The sequence below is a fragment of the Rhinatrema bivittatum genome, chromosome 1, assembly GCF_901001135.1.
Source record: "Rhinatrema bivittatum chromosome 1, aRhiBiv1.1, whole genome shotgun sequence".
Classification (NCBI taxonomy): domain Eukaryota; kingdom Metazoa; phylum Chordata; class Amphibia; order Gymnophiona; family Rhinatrematidae; genus Rhinatrema; species Rhinatrema bivittatum.
Window position 1 is genome coordinate 420,463,228 of NC_042615.1, and position 12,091 is coordinate 420,475,318.

Genomic DNA, 12,091 nt, shown 5'->3' on the forward strand with positions numbered 1-12,091 from the left:
AAAGACGCAGTCAGAAAAGACTGGTGCACTGGGATTTAATTATTGGTACCCTATTTCACCTCATGATCTGCAGATCGATGGGTGAGCTGAAGTACTGTAAAGTAAATAGCAGAGCAGAGAAACAAGATTTTTCTTTGAAAATCTCTCTCATTTTGGATTGCCCTCTAAATAAAGAATGAAAATCTTCCAGGGCTTGATTAAGGGCTGGGAAGTTTTGTGGTAGGAAGTAGGATTGCTTGGCAGAAATCAGGAAGGCAGAAAAAAGAAAAAAAAAAGTGCCTGGTATCTACTAATGCAAACTTTTTCATACAACCCTGTTCAGGCCTTCCTATACCCCTGCCACAACCTCTTCCTCCCTCATTGCTTCATAAACCGGAATAAACATTTTCATAGCCGAGAACTTTTGAGTTTGCTCAACTTGAGATTGGTGGTATGATGGGAAGAGAGGCGGGGCAAGGAAGAAGGGGCTAAGGAAGAAAATGCATTAGAAATATTATGGCATTTATGATGGCACCAGAAATTATTAAATGTGCCACAAACAATTTATAAGGAAGGTGACAGGAAGAGACCAACCTTCTTGGTGGCACGTATCTTTAGGACAGTTGAATCTGTGTTTACACAGCAGCTTCTGCTGACTGTCACATGTACTAGAAAGTACAAAGTTGTGTCTTGCTTGCTATTTCTCTTAGACTTAACCTCCCCATCACCATCTCCTCCTCTCCAATTCATTCGTCTATCTGCTTTGTAGCTTCTCTTTCCGCCCTCCTCTTTACAAGGACTCGGCTTCTCCTCCCTAGTGCAGCACTGTCAGCCACTCCTCCAGCATTAGCACAGCACCGCAGCCCTCTGCTCATTGGTGCTGTCTGACACTCTCCTCAGCCCCTTCCCTACTTTGCTTTCTCTCATACTGTCAGTGCCTGATAGCCGTGGTCTCAGGAATAGCACTTCTGCTCACATACCTGAGTTTGGAGATTTTGGTTAAGCAGCAGCTAAGAGAGACCCGAAGGTCAGGAATCAAGGCCAGAGTGCCATGGCATCAGCACAGGTCTTACTGCTCCCTCTGCATATCCTGCTCCTTGTTAGTGTTGCGCATTCTCCTGCTCTGACGCTGCCCCTTAGTGGTGTGCATTCCTTTTGGACTTAACTAAGCTATTTTGAGGGTTTTTTTCCTAAAATGCAGGGAGGAGATGTCTTCTTAACACAGGAATCTGAGATCATTAGAATCCAAGGAGAGGATGACTTTCAGACATCCTGAGAGAAAAAGGAAGGAAAGAGAGGAGAGAAGGATAGGAAATGGACCATATCAATGGCCCATGAGTATCTACTGAGGATGAGGAGAAGGAGAAATAAGGTATTATCCTTGATACTACAGGAGGAGGTAGGAGGTAAAATATTTTACACTTTAAAAGAAAACTTTTGATGCTTCATCTACATTGGGTGGGGAAGCATTTTAACTTGCCCTGTATTCCAATGGGAGGGAAGAAATCAAGTAACTAAAAGAACAAATTAAATTGGAGAGATATCTGAACTTGAGAAAGACTGAAAGGAGACATAAACTTATTAGAAGAACATGTATCATTTAAAAAATGATGACCATAGCTGTAAAGACTTTAAAACTCATCAATGCACCTTATCAGTAAAGAGAAATGTTGAAAACCACCAAACAACTCTCATTTGTCTTATTGAGTGGTGACTTAATTATCCTCTATGCTGAGATTATCAGTGCTGTGTGCAAAAGATTTAAATATGGGAAAAGTAAAGAGCTATGTGAGGGCCCAGAAAGGAAACTTTCCCCCTGTGCAGGAAACCTTGGAAAGGTAAACTTGATGACTTTAGACAATCTCCATCAAAATATGCAGTAAGTGAGAGATATAGCCTCTGAGACTTATCCGAGTTCTACCATAACAGGGGTTACATATTTTTGCATTTGCTTTTTTACTTAAACCCCCGAAGGAGCGCTGCCACACGACGCACCCCCTTCCCCTGCCACTACCACAACGGCGCACTCCACCGGGTGCCAGAGCCTCGCCTGCCGTACCGAGCTCCATCTCTGCGACTGCTGCCTCCTCGGAGTCCATGGCACATGGGGACCGAAGGTACAGCAGCGGCTTAAGAGAGCAATGGCCAGTGAAGCCGGCCGTTGCTCTCTCGAATACTCCCCCTAATGTTCCTCCCCTTTAGTGACCCCTGGGCCCAAGGGAACCAATAGGTTCTCGTCTTTCTCCCTTGAGGTTTGAAATTCAAACCTCGCCACACAGCCAGCCAATGGGCTGGCACGCTGGGCCCTGAAGCCCCCACATTCAACGCCCAGCAACCCGTCCTTCCCCCTCTGATGCCGGCATGAATCGTGCCTGGCTCCCACATTACGCCGGGCACCCTGATATTCTATCAGAGTGCCCTTCTTGATTGCTCCATGCAGGCTCTATGTAACCGCCTTAAGGGTCACACTACCCCTGACTAGCAAAGCACTCCCCCCCCATCAGCATTAGAAGAGGGTGTGGTCAGGGAGTCTGCCTGCTGTTTTAACCTGCAGCTGGAGTTAATAAGATCATTACCAGCTCTTCTCATCTCTCAGTGGACCACCCCCAGACCTTGTTATGCTCTGTTACAGAGATTCTCACATTTCAGCCCCTTGAGCAACCACTTGCTGAAGGGCATGCACTCGAGTAACCCTGAGGTACAGCAGTGGGTGATACTTTGTGCAGAACTATATCCAATTAAGGACTTATTAGCACTGAGCAGTGGGGTCTGTTATCCTGGCTTGCTCAGCTAGGTACCAATTAACCCATGAGCCTGCAGATTGTCATGCCCACGCTGAGTAAGGCTTTACCTAGCATGTTTGGGGAACTAGTAGGTGTATCACACTACTGTAGCATTTAATACTATAGAAACAGCCAGGAGAATAGCCTCACAGCAGGGAGTTACACCTTGCACTGCAGTCCCCTGAGCTTGCTGCAACTGCCCTCTCTCCAGCAGGTGTATATCCATAAGGAAAACCAGCTCAGTCACTACTTACCACCTCCAGACAGGCTCCCTCCTGCTGGTTGCTGACCCGGCTTCTACTTACTTCTGCTGCTCCTTCACCTTGAGAGAGAGGCAGGGGAGGAGAGGGTGGTGTGTCTTGCAAATCTCTTGAGAATCCAGGATCACTCTCTGCCTGAGGACCCCCGGGACCTCAGGCAAGGCCTGGGAAACTGCTACCAGTGGGATGACCCAGGAGCTCAACCAGGTCAGGGCCTGGGAGACAGCTCCCACTAGGAGAAGTAACCCCTAGGTGTAGTTATCCCAGGAGCAACAAGGACTCAGCCAGCCCTGGGGACACCCTGCCTCTGGGAGCTGCATCTTCTTCACGTGTCCGTCGCTGCTGGAGACAGGACTAGTGGCTTCGGCTAGGGCCACACCTCCTTTATACCACTGAGTGAGGTCATGAAAAAGGTGTGTCCCCTGTCTGCATTGGCTGTGGAGAGGGAAAATCCCATTTGTAATGACTGGTCTAGCAGGATGATTAGGAACAATCTGATAGTATTTTTTGACAGGTTCAGAGTTGCACGGTAGCCAACTCATAAAACTGTGTTTTATTGACAGTCTGCCAGATTTTTACTGGCTAACATCCACTGTACAAGGGAAACCTTTGCTCGGTGGTTTTGTGTGGTGGCTATATTTAAGGACAACCACTTTGTAATTGTCCCTTCTTATAGCCCCGTATTTTACTGTTTATTATTCACTTTGGGCCTGATTTTAAAAAGCATTTACTCGAGTAAAAACCAGGTTTACTGGAGTAAATTCACTTTACTTGAGTAAGTGGGTTTTTGAAAATTGCTACAATATATGCCATTGACTTGTCTATAGGATTTACTCACATAAGTGCACTTTACTTGAGTAAATGGCTTTTGAAAATTGCTACAATAGTAGCTACATTTACGCATGTAACTCCTTTTGAAAATTACCCCCTTTATATGTCCATTGTTTCTTTTTTGTTTCTTTTTTATCCATTTTCATAATTGCATGTCCCCCTGGCTGCTTATCCGACCCAATCGGCAATTTTTCCTTTATGGTATACTTATCTAGGCTGCCGCCCTTACTGCTTCTTATGGGTTCGGATCCGCCTGCCCGACATTGGCCATGTTTCGGCAAAATGTTGCCTGCTTCAGGGACTACGAGAGAACAATCTGCTGTGTCCATACTGGGTTCACAGTCTTAAGACGTTTCTTAAACAGATAAAATCAAATTAAATTCAGTATGAGCTGTCTAAAACTTTAAAAACTATTTATTACCACCTTCCAGGTACTTACTGTTCACTTTTGTTCAATGTTCTTAAAGTGAGCGATGCCTTCAACTTCTCATTCCGGCGTCTCTCTCTATTCTGCCTGCTTTTAAACTTACCGTGGGCTAACTACTGCCTGTCCCCCTCAGACCGAGGCTATCTCCGGTGTACCCAATTTATTGCAATTATGAGAGAAGTTTCCTCCCTATCCTTTATTTTTTATCTGCCTCCTTTCTATATGTCCCCATTGCCTCCCTAACTTCTACTAATAAGTGTATTTTGTCAAACTTCTCCTTTAACTTCAATACCAGCCACGGTCTTCAATTATTTGGCTTAATTGCATTATCGGACGTGGCGAAGCCCGTTCCGCCCTCAGGCCCTTCCTACCCTATTATCTTGCGGACCTGATGGAGACCTGCAATCCACCATGTCGGCTTTCAGTTTGTCACCGGGTTGTGCTAACTCCTATTAAATGTCTGGCGAGCCTAACCGGCATTTTAAAATTCTCTACGTCCACTGCCATCCTATCACCTACTGGCACTAGCTTGCTTTGAATTTGTCTGTGTTCGAATTTTAAGACCTTTAGCCCTTGTTGCAGTTAACCTTTCCAATTCCTTACATTCTCTGCTTGCTTGCCCGCTGTGGGTTCACTTTACCTCGCGAGAGTCACTGTGCCTGACAACTGTTAGTTTCTGTGTGGTATTAACACCGAAGATTCGCTGATTTGAGTAGTGTACATGCTTGCTGCCAAACCTAATGTTACCTTTTTGTGTTGTTACTGAACCAATGAGATAATGCTAATGTCGGGTGTGTCATTTACAGCCGGGCGCAGTTGGAGCGGGGTCGGCGCGCGGTCAGAGAACAGTGGGGGGGGGGGGGAGGAAGAGACGCCGAAGGGTGATTGGGGATTGGCCACCTGGGCGCGTTGCCATGGCAACGTGTGGCCCTGGTTGGCTCAGGGGGGGTCACGTGGGGGAGGAGGGACTGGGGATCGTGGCGAGCGTATCCACAAGGGGGATTCGCGCGGGGACACAGCAGAGGGAGGCAGGGGTTTTCGTTCCCTCCCACCCTCCCTACAAGTTACACGGAGGGGGGAAGTTTTGGTTGTCACAGTGGGTGAGGGCGGTTGGCCCGAGCCATAATGTTTTGTTATTGTTTGACAAAGGGGGGTTTCAGCTGGAATGGACGGAGGTGGACAACTGGGGGCTGTTGTCAGCGATGGGGGCTCCTTGCTGGCAAGATGGCGGGAGACTCCGGGGGGCCAGGCTCCTTGCAAGTTGGTGGCGGGAGTCCACACGGGGGTTGGCTCCTTGCAAGCAGGTGGCGGGAGTCCGAACCCGGTGTGCGAGGCCGGATCATCAAGCCGGACGGCTGGTAGTGTGCTATCCTGCCGGTGAGTGGCGGATGGTCAGGGGTTGGATGCTGAAACCGTGTTATATTATATGCTGTTAATAATTGGCTCGGGTCTGTATGTAATAAAGCTGCGGCCTTATTTTCATCCAATTATGCCTGCGGGTGTTTATTATGAGGTGAGAGGATGGAGCGAGCGAGTGTGGTCACGAGTGCCCATATTATCATATCTTCCACCTGGATTTTAAATTCTGTTATTGTGGAACACAATAAATTGGGTACACCGGAGATAGCCTCGGTCTGAGGGGGACAGGCAGTAGTTAGCCCGTGGTAAGTTTAAAAGCAGGCAGAATAGAGAGAGACGCCGGAATGAGAAGTTGAAGGCGTCACTCACTTTAAGAACATTGAACAAACGTGAACAGTAAGTACCTGGAAGCTGGTAATAAATAGTTTTTAAAGTTTTAGACAGTTCATATTGAATTTAATTTGATTTTATCTGTTTAAGAAACGTCTTAAGACTGTGAACCCGGTATGGACACAGCAGATTGTTCTCTCGTAGTCCCTGAAGCAGGCAACGTTTTGCCGAAACATGGCCAATGTCAGGCAGGCGGATCCGAACCCATAAGAAGCAGTAAGGGCGGCAGCCTAGATAAGTATACCATAAAGGAAAAATTGCCGATTGGGTTGGATAAGCAGCCAGGGGGACATTCAATTATGAAAATGGATAAAAAATAAACAAAAAAGAAAAAATGGACATATAAAGTGAATAATAAAGAGTAAAATATGGAGCTATAAGAAGGGACAATTACAAAGTGGTTGTCCTTAAATATAGCCACTGCACAAAACCACCGAGCAAGGGTTTCCCTTGTACAGTGGATGTTAGAGAATATTTTCATAAAGGGAAAGAGGTTGGTTGGTGAATAGAGATTTTTACTGGCAGCTTAACCTTTCATACAGATACATAATTTCTCATTGCCATTTTGGGTGACATTTTCAAAGCTACTTCTGCATGCAAATCCCAGTTTTAAGCGCGTAAATGGCTCTGTGAAAGTGACCTCAGTGCATATATGCAAAAACAGGTTATCCAATAATGAGGTTATGTGCATGCTTTTATGTGCGGTCATGATAGGTGTCATGGGGGAAGGGGAGGATTCAGGGTGGAGATAAGGCTTGCACATAAAATTTGGGATTTAAAAAAATCTGCACATATATTTTACATGCATAGGCTGCACACTGCTAGCAGCAAGAGCACCTTCCTGTGTGTAACTTTTGCTCATCCTAGGGGAGGGACTTGATCCTCACATTTTCAAAGTGATTATATGCGTTTTCAAAATTAGCAGTAAATTCTGTAACAATTGTGAGCTGAACCATCCCCAGTTGGGAGTGGAAACAGGTCTTATTACAAACCACAGTACTAAACATCCAAAAGTTACACTTCTGCCCAAACACAAAATAATAACATAATTAATTAAAAATGAACAAATCCCACCACAAGATACGCAAAAAATCAACTAACATGGCAACCGAAAAACTGATGTCTTTAGGGAGAGGGCTTTCACTCCCTCTTCATCGTTCCAGTGTTTACTTCTTTCTCACCTCAAGCCCAGCATTCACCCTCGTCTCATTGCCCACCCCAAAATCCGACCCTGAGTATGATTAAGATCAACATGCCAAAACTGCAGTCTGTTTTGCACAACTGAAAACTGACAAGCAAAAATGATCTGAGCAGTACTGTGCTTGTATCTGGCCTTCAAGACATTGCTATATATAAAAAAATATTTGTGCATGAGTCTAGACTATTCCAGCATGTGAAGTGGCCCTGCAATTGTTCAAGGCCTTGGAAAAGTATGGACTCCATTTTCAGAACAAAAAGAAAATGCTTGAGCAACTTGCAAGTTGTGCACTTAGCTTGGTCATTTGGGTACTTTTTTGAGAGGTGTGCAGTTTTTAAATTCAGAAAAGTACACGCACACATATTAATAAAACTATATATCTAGCAAAAACATGAAAATTACTGAGATATTGCAAAGTGCATAACATGGCATTTTAGAAACACTGAGTGTGTGTTTTTAATAGAAATTAGAACCCAGTTACAAAATAAGTTGATGTCTGTGAAATTCCAGATCTATAGTACCTTTTTGTATGAATCAGGGAAATTTAACTTTATCTTCATAAAGATTACTTATGAGAGAAACATGAAAGTGACAGAAGTATGGTATTTAACTCTATTGCTTCATAGCTGCATAAGAAAATAGGATTCAGAAAAGAGTGCGTACAGATTTATTTTTGTTTCATTAATTGTGGGATGGGTTTGTTTCCTTTTACATTTTTTTTGTTTCCTTTTGATTTTACAATATCATGCACTAAAACCAAAACCCATTCACCTGGTTAAAAACAGCCCCACCCCCACCCTGGGGGTTTCTCCTCCCCTCCTCTCCCCGCCCTGTGAATCCTCACAGACAATGCTGGGGGCAAGAGAAATCCCCAGGTGCTCCTGCCTTCCTGCTGCTATTCCAAATGGAGCCAGCAGCCCTTTTGAAATATAGCACCAGCAGGGCAGGAGCACCTGGGCATGACTACTGTCCCTGGGGAGAACCCGGCATCACAAAGAAGTTAATGGGGAGTTTGGGGAAATCTGTGGTGGTGGGCAAGTGTGTGAGAAAAACAGCAGCACAAAACGAGAAATGGATATTATTTTGTTCATTTTTGATTCGTTTAAAAAACAAAACAAAATAGGAAATATCAAACAAGCACGCATTCCTAATGAAAAAAGACCCAGGCCTAATCTCAGTACCTGTAACACTCAGTTGACCCGCTCTGTGTAACCCACTGTTAAACGTAGTACTTGCCATCACTTTGTTATACTTTTGCCATTGCCAATCTTTGTAACCATGAATTTTAATTCAGGCCTGATATGTGGATATGAAACACACACAAATAATGTGTAGAATAGAGAACCTAAACACTGATTCCAGGAAACAGGAACACAGCAGAGATTAGTTGCTAGACATGCTTTTATTAAATTTTCGCAGGCAAATATGTCAAGAATAGCCAACTCTGGTCCTCAAAAACCACAAACAGGCCCGGTTTTCAGGATATCCGCAATGAATATGCAGTGCATGCAAATCTACTTCGTGCATATTCATTGCGGATATCCTGAAAACCGGGCCAGTTTGTGGCTCTGAGGACTGGAGTTGGTCACCCCTGCAATATGCAATAAACATTTTTAAAAAGTGTAGAAGGAAGCAATACTGTGTACCAACCTACAGTATTTTTTCTTTTTTGCTAATTTTCAGAAGCAGAACTTCAGTGGCAAACGGCTCATCTGGCATTCAGAATCAGTTCAGTGCCCCTGTGAAACTGACTGTAACAATATACAAAGATCTGCTTCTCAACAGTTATGGCTTTGACATTTCTCAGAATCCTTCCCTCACGATCGCATCATTGGCTACAGGTAGGAATTTTCTACTTACACTAAAAACTCAATTCTGTGGCTTCGAAAGGAGGTACTGCACCTATGAGTGACAGGATGAAGCAGATGCTACGGTAATAGTACAGCCCAGCACTGACGTCCTGCATAAAAACGTAAGAAATGGCATGCTGGATCAGAGCAAGGTCTATCGAGCCTGGCATCCTGTCTCTGACAGAGTCAGTCTAAGTCGCAAGTACCCCGGAGAGCCCATAAAGTAGATCTGTTTCCTGATAATGACTCTCAGGAATAGCAATAGCTTTCTTTAGTCTACCTGGCTAATAATATTTTATGGACTTTTCCTCCAGGATCTTGTCCAAATCTTTTTTATACCCCACTCTGTTCGTTGCCTTGTCCACATCCTCTGGCAACAGATTCCATAGCTTGATTGTGCGCTGAGTGAAAAAAAATACTTCCAATGATTTGTTTTAAATTTGTTGATTGTTAGTTTCATGGGATGTCCCCTTGTTTCAGTATATTTGAAAGGATAAATAATTGTCCTGTATTTATCCGTTGCAGCCCACTCATGATTTGATAAATTACTACATGTTTTCTCTCAGCTGAAAAGCCCTAACCCATGTGGCCTCTCATTCTAGGAGAGATGTTCCATCCCCTTTATCATTTTTGTTGCCCTCTTCTGCACCTTTTCTTGTTTTGCTGTGTCTTTTTTGAGCTGGAGCAACCAGGACTGCACACAATACTCAAGGTGCAGTTGCACCATGGCTCGATACAGAGACATTATGATATTTTACCTTTTATTCTCCATTCCTTTTTGGATCATTCCTAATATTCTGTTTGCTTTTTTGACCAGCGCCGTGACTGAGAAAGCAAATATTGATGTTCCACTCATGATCCATTACAGCACCTGGTTGACCACATGGCAAAGAATGTCAGAAACCCCATGTGGATCAAGCCCTGACACAGTATTGTCTAAGGAGAGGTAATCTTAAACCTGAAGATGAGATGCAGTTTAGGATGATGGATTACAGACAAGATGGTTCACAGCCAACATACAAAAAAACCCTCTGTAAAACAGACTAATGCAAATTCTGTAGAACAGAAGTAGAAAAAGTTGCACACCCCCTCATCACTGAATGTGGAAAGCTAATACCAGAAAGCCTGTATACAGAGGCATAATAAGGTAGAAATTATGTAAACACTATAGCATCACTATACCTGAGAAGCACTGAAGATGTGATCAGCCAGACATTCCTGTTCCAACTCATAAAGCCTGATGCAGGAAACCCAGATATTGAGGTAACGGAGAAAAGAACAACATTGATGTTAGACGTGTCAGTATCAAGCGTCTATTCTGTGGATTGTATGGCCAGAGAGAATATCCTCAAGTATCAAATGATTAGGGACCTTCGTTTTCAGTTTTTATTTTATTTTTCCCAGGAATTTATCAGTGTTACTCTTTATCACAACAAAACTAAAAAGATATTTACTGGTGTAACCCCATTTTCGGGTGCAGACCACACACCATGGGGACATAAAAGATATAGGTGTCATCATTGATAATACGTTGAACTCTTCTCCGCTCAGTGTGTAGCAACAGCCAAAAAAGCAAATAGAATGCTAGGGATTATTAGGAAAGAAATGGAGAATAAAGCAGAGAATAGCATAATGACTCTGTATTGCTCCATAGTGTGGCCTCATCTTGAGTATGGTGTGCAGTTCTGGTTACCACATATCAAAAAAGATATAGTAGAATTAGAAAAGGTAGAGAAGGGCAACCAAAAATATAAAGGAGATGGAACAATTCCCCTATGAAGAAAGGCTTGGAGAAGAGACAGCTTAGGAGAGATATGATAGATGTCCATAAAATAATGAGTGAAATGGAATGAGTAAACGTTAATCAGTTGTTTACTCTTTCAAAAAGTACAAAGAGTAGGGGGACACACAATAAAGTTACTGGGTAATTCATTTAAAACTAATAAGAGAAAATATTTTTTTACTCAGTGCATAACTAAGCTCTGGAATTTGTTGCCAGAGGATGTGGAAAAAGCTGTTAGTATAGCTGCATTTAAAAAAGGTTCAGACAATCTCCTGGAAGTAAATTCCATAAACCATTATTAAGGTGGAGTTGCAGAAATCCACTGCTTAACCCCTGGAATTAGCAGCTTGGAATCTATCTACCCCTTGGGATCCTGCTAGGTACTTGTGACCTTGATTGGCCACTGATGGAAACTGGATACTGGGCTTGATGGACCTTTAGTCTCTAGGAAAGGGGTGTTTTCCCATTGTGGGCTGTAAGTGCCAAAAACCACTCCAGACTCAGATGTGTTGCTCAAAATTAAATACTTTACTGGTGTGTAATCAATTGAGAAATGGCACATATAACTTAGTCCAAGTTAGCACCACAGAAAAATCTCTTTCACCTCTATCTGTGCCCATGTCTCGTCTGCCAGGGACCAGGGACACATCCACCCTCCAAGGTGTGGAATAAAGTGAAGATCCCAATTGGACAGGGTATTCTTTGGTTAGGCAGGAATGCCCCTTCAACCTCAACCAAAGCCGGGCAATCAGTCTTGGCACAAAGAGTCCAAATTTTCTCTCTCTCTCGCCAGCAGCGAAGACTCTGTTTGGGTGTCTTCGAAGGTGTCAAATAGTTCTTTCTCATGGTCAGGTAGTTATTTTTTCTTCTTTTCTCTTTCTCTTCCTCTGGATCCCAGATGGGAGGGATCCACTCAGCAGCTTCCGATGTTCCTCTCAAGTAGGAAGGGGCAGCAAACTCTTCGTCCTGCATACAAGCACTCAAAAAAAACCCTTTCCCCCACAACTGAATCCAACACCCGATTTGGTCCCTGCAGCAGGTCACCGCCATACCTCCTTTCTTGTTGAGAACGCAGAGGAGCAGGTCTTCCTTACAGGGCACCTCGAACCCAGGGTTCCCCAATCCCTGAGCCCAGATGATGCCCAGGAGTCTCAAAAGGCTCCTACTGCGAAAAAGGTAAAATCCCGAAAGTTAATCCGGAGAGAAGCTCACCCAGCTGGAGAACTGCCTC

The 12,091-nt window shown here is 44.0% G+C and overlaps 1 protein-coding gene across 3 annotated transcripts in view; it reads left to right on the plus strand.

The window, feature by feature from the left end:
- Positions 1-12,091, plus strand: part of FRMPD1 (FERM and PDZ domain containing 1) — a 504,405-nt gene that overhangs the window by 218,447 nt on the left and 273,867 nt on the right. For all 3 annotated transcript variants that reach the window (XM_029603113.1, XM_029603121.1, XM_029603130.1), the window contains one exon: positions 8,911-9,068. In XM_029603113.1, coding sequence (XP_029458973.1) covers positions 8,911-9,068 — 158 coding nt within the window. The remainder of the gene's footprint in view (positions 1-8,910; positions 9,069-12,091) is intronic.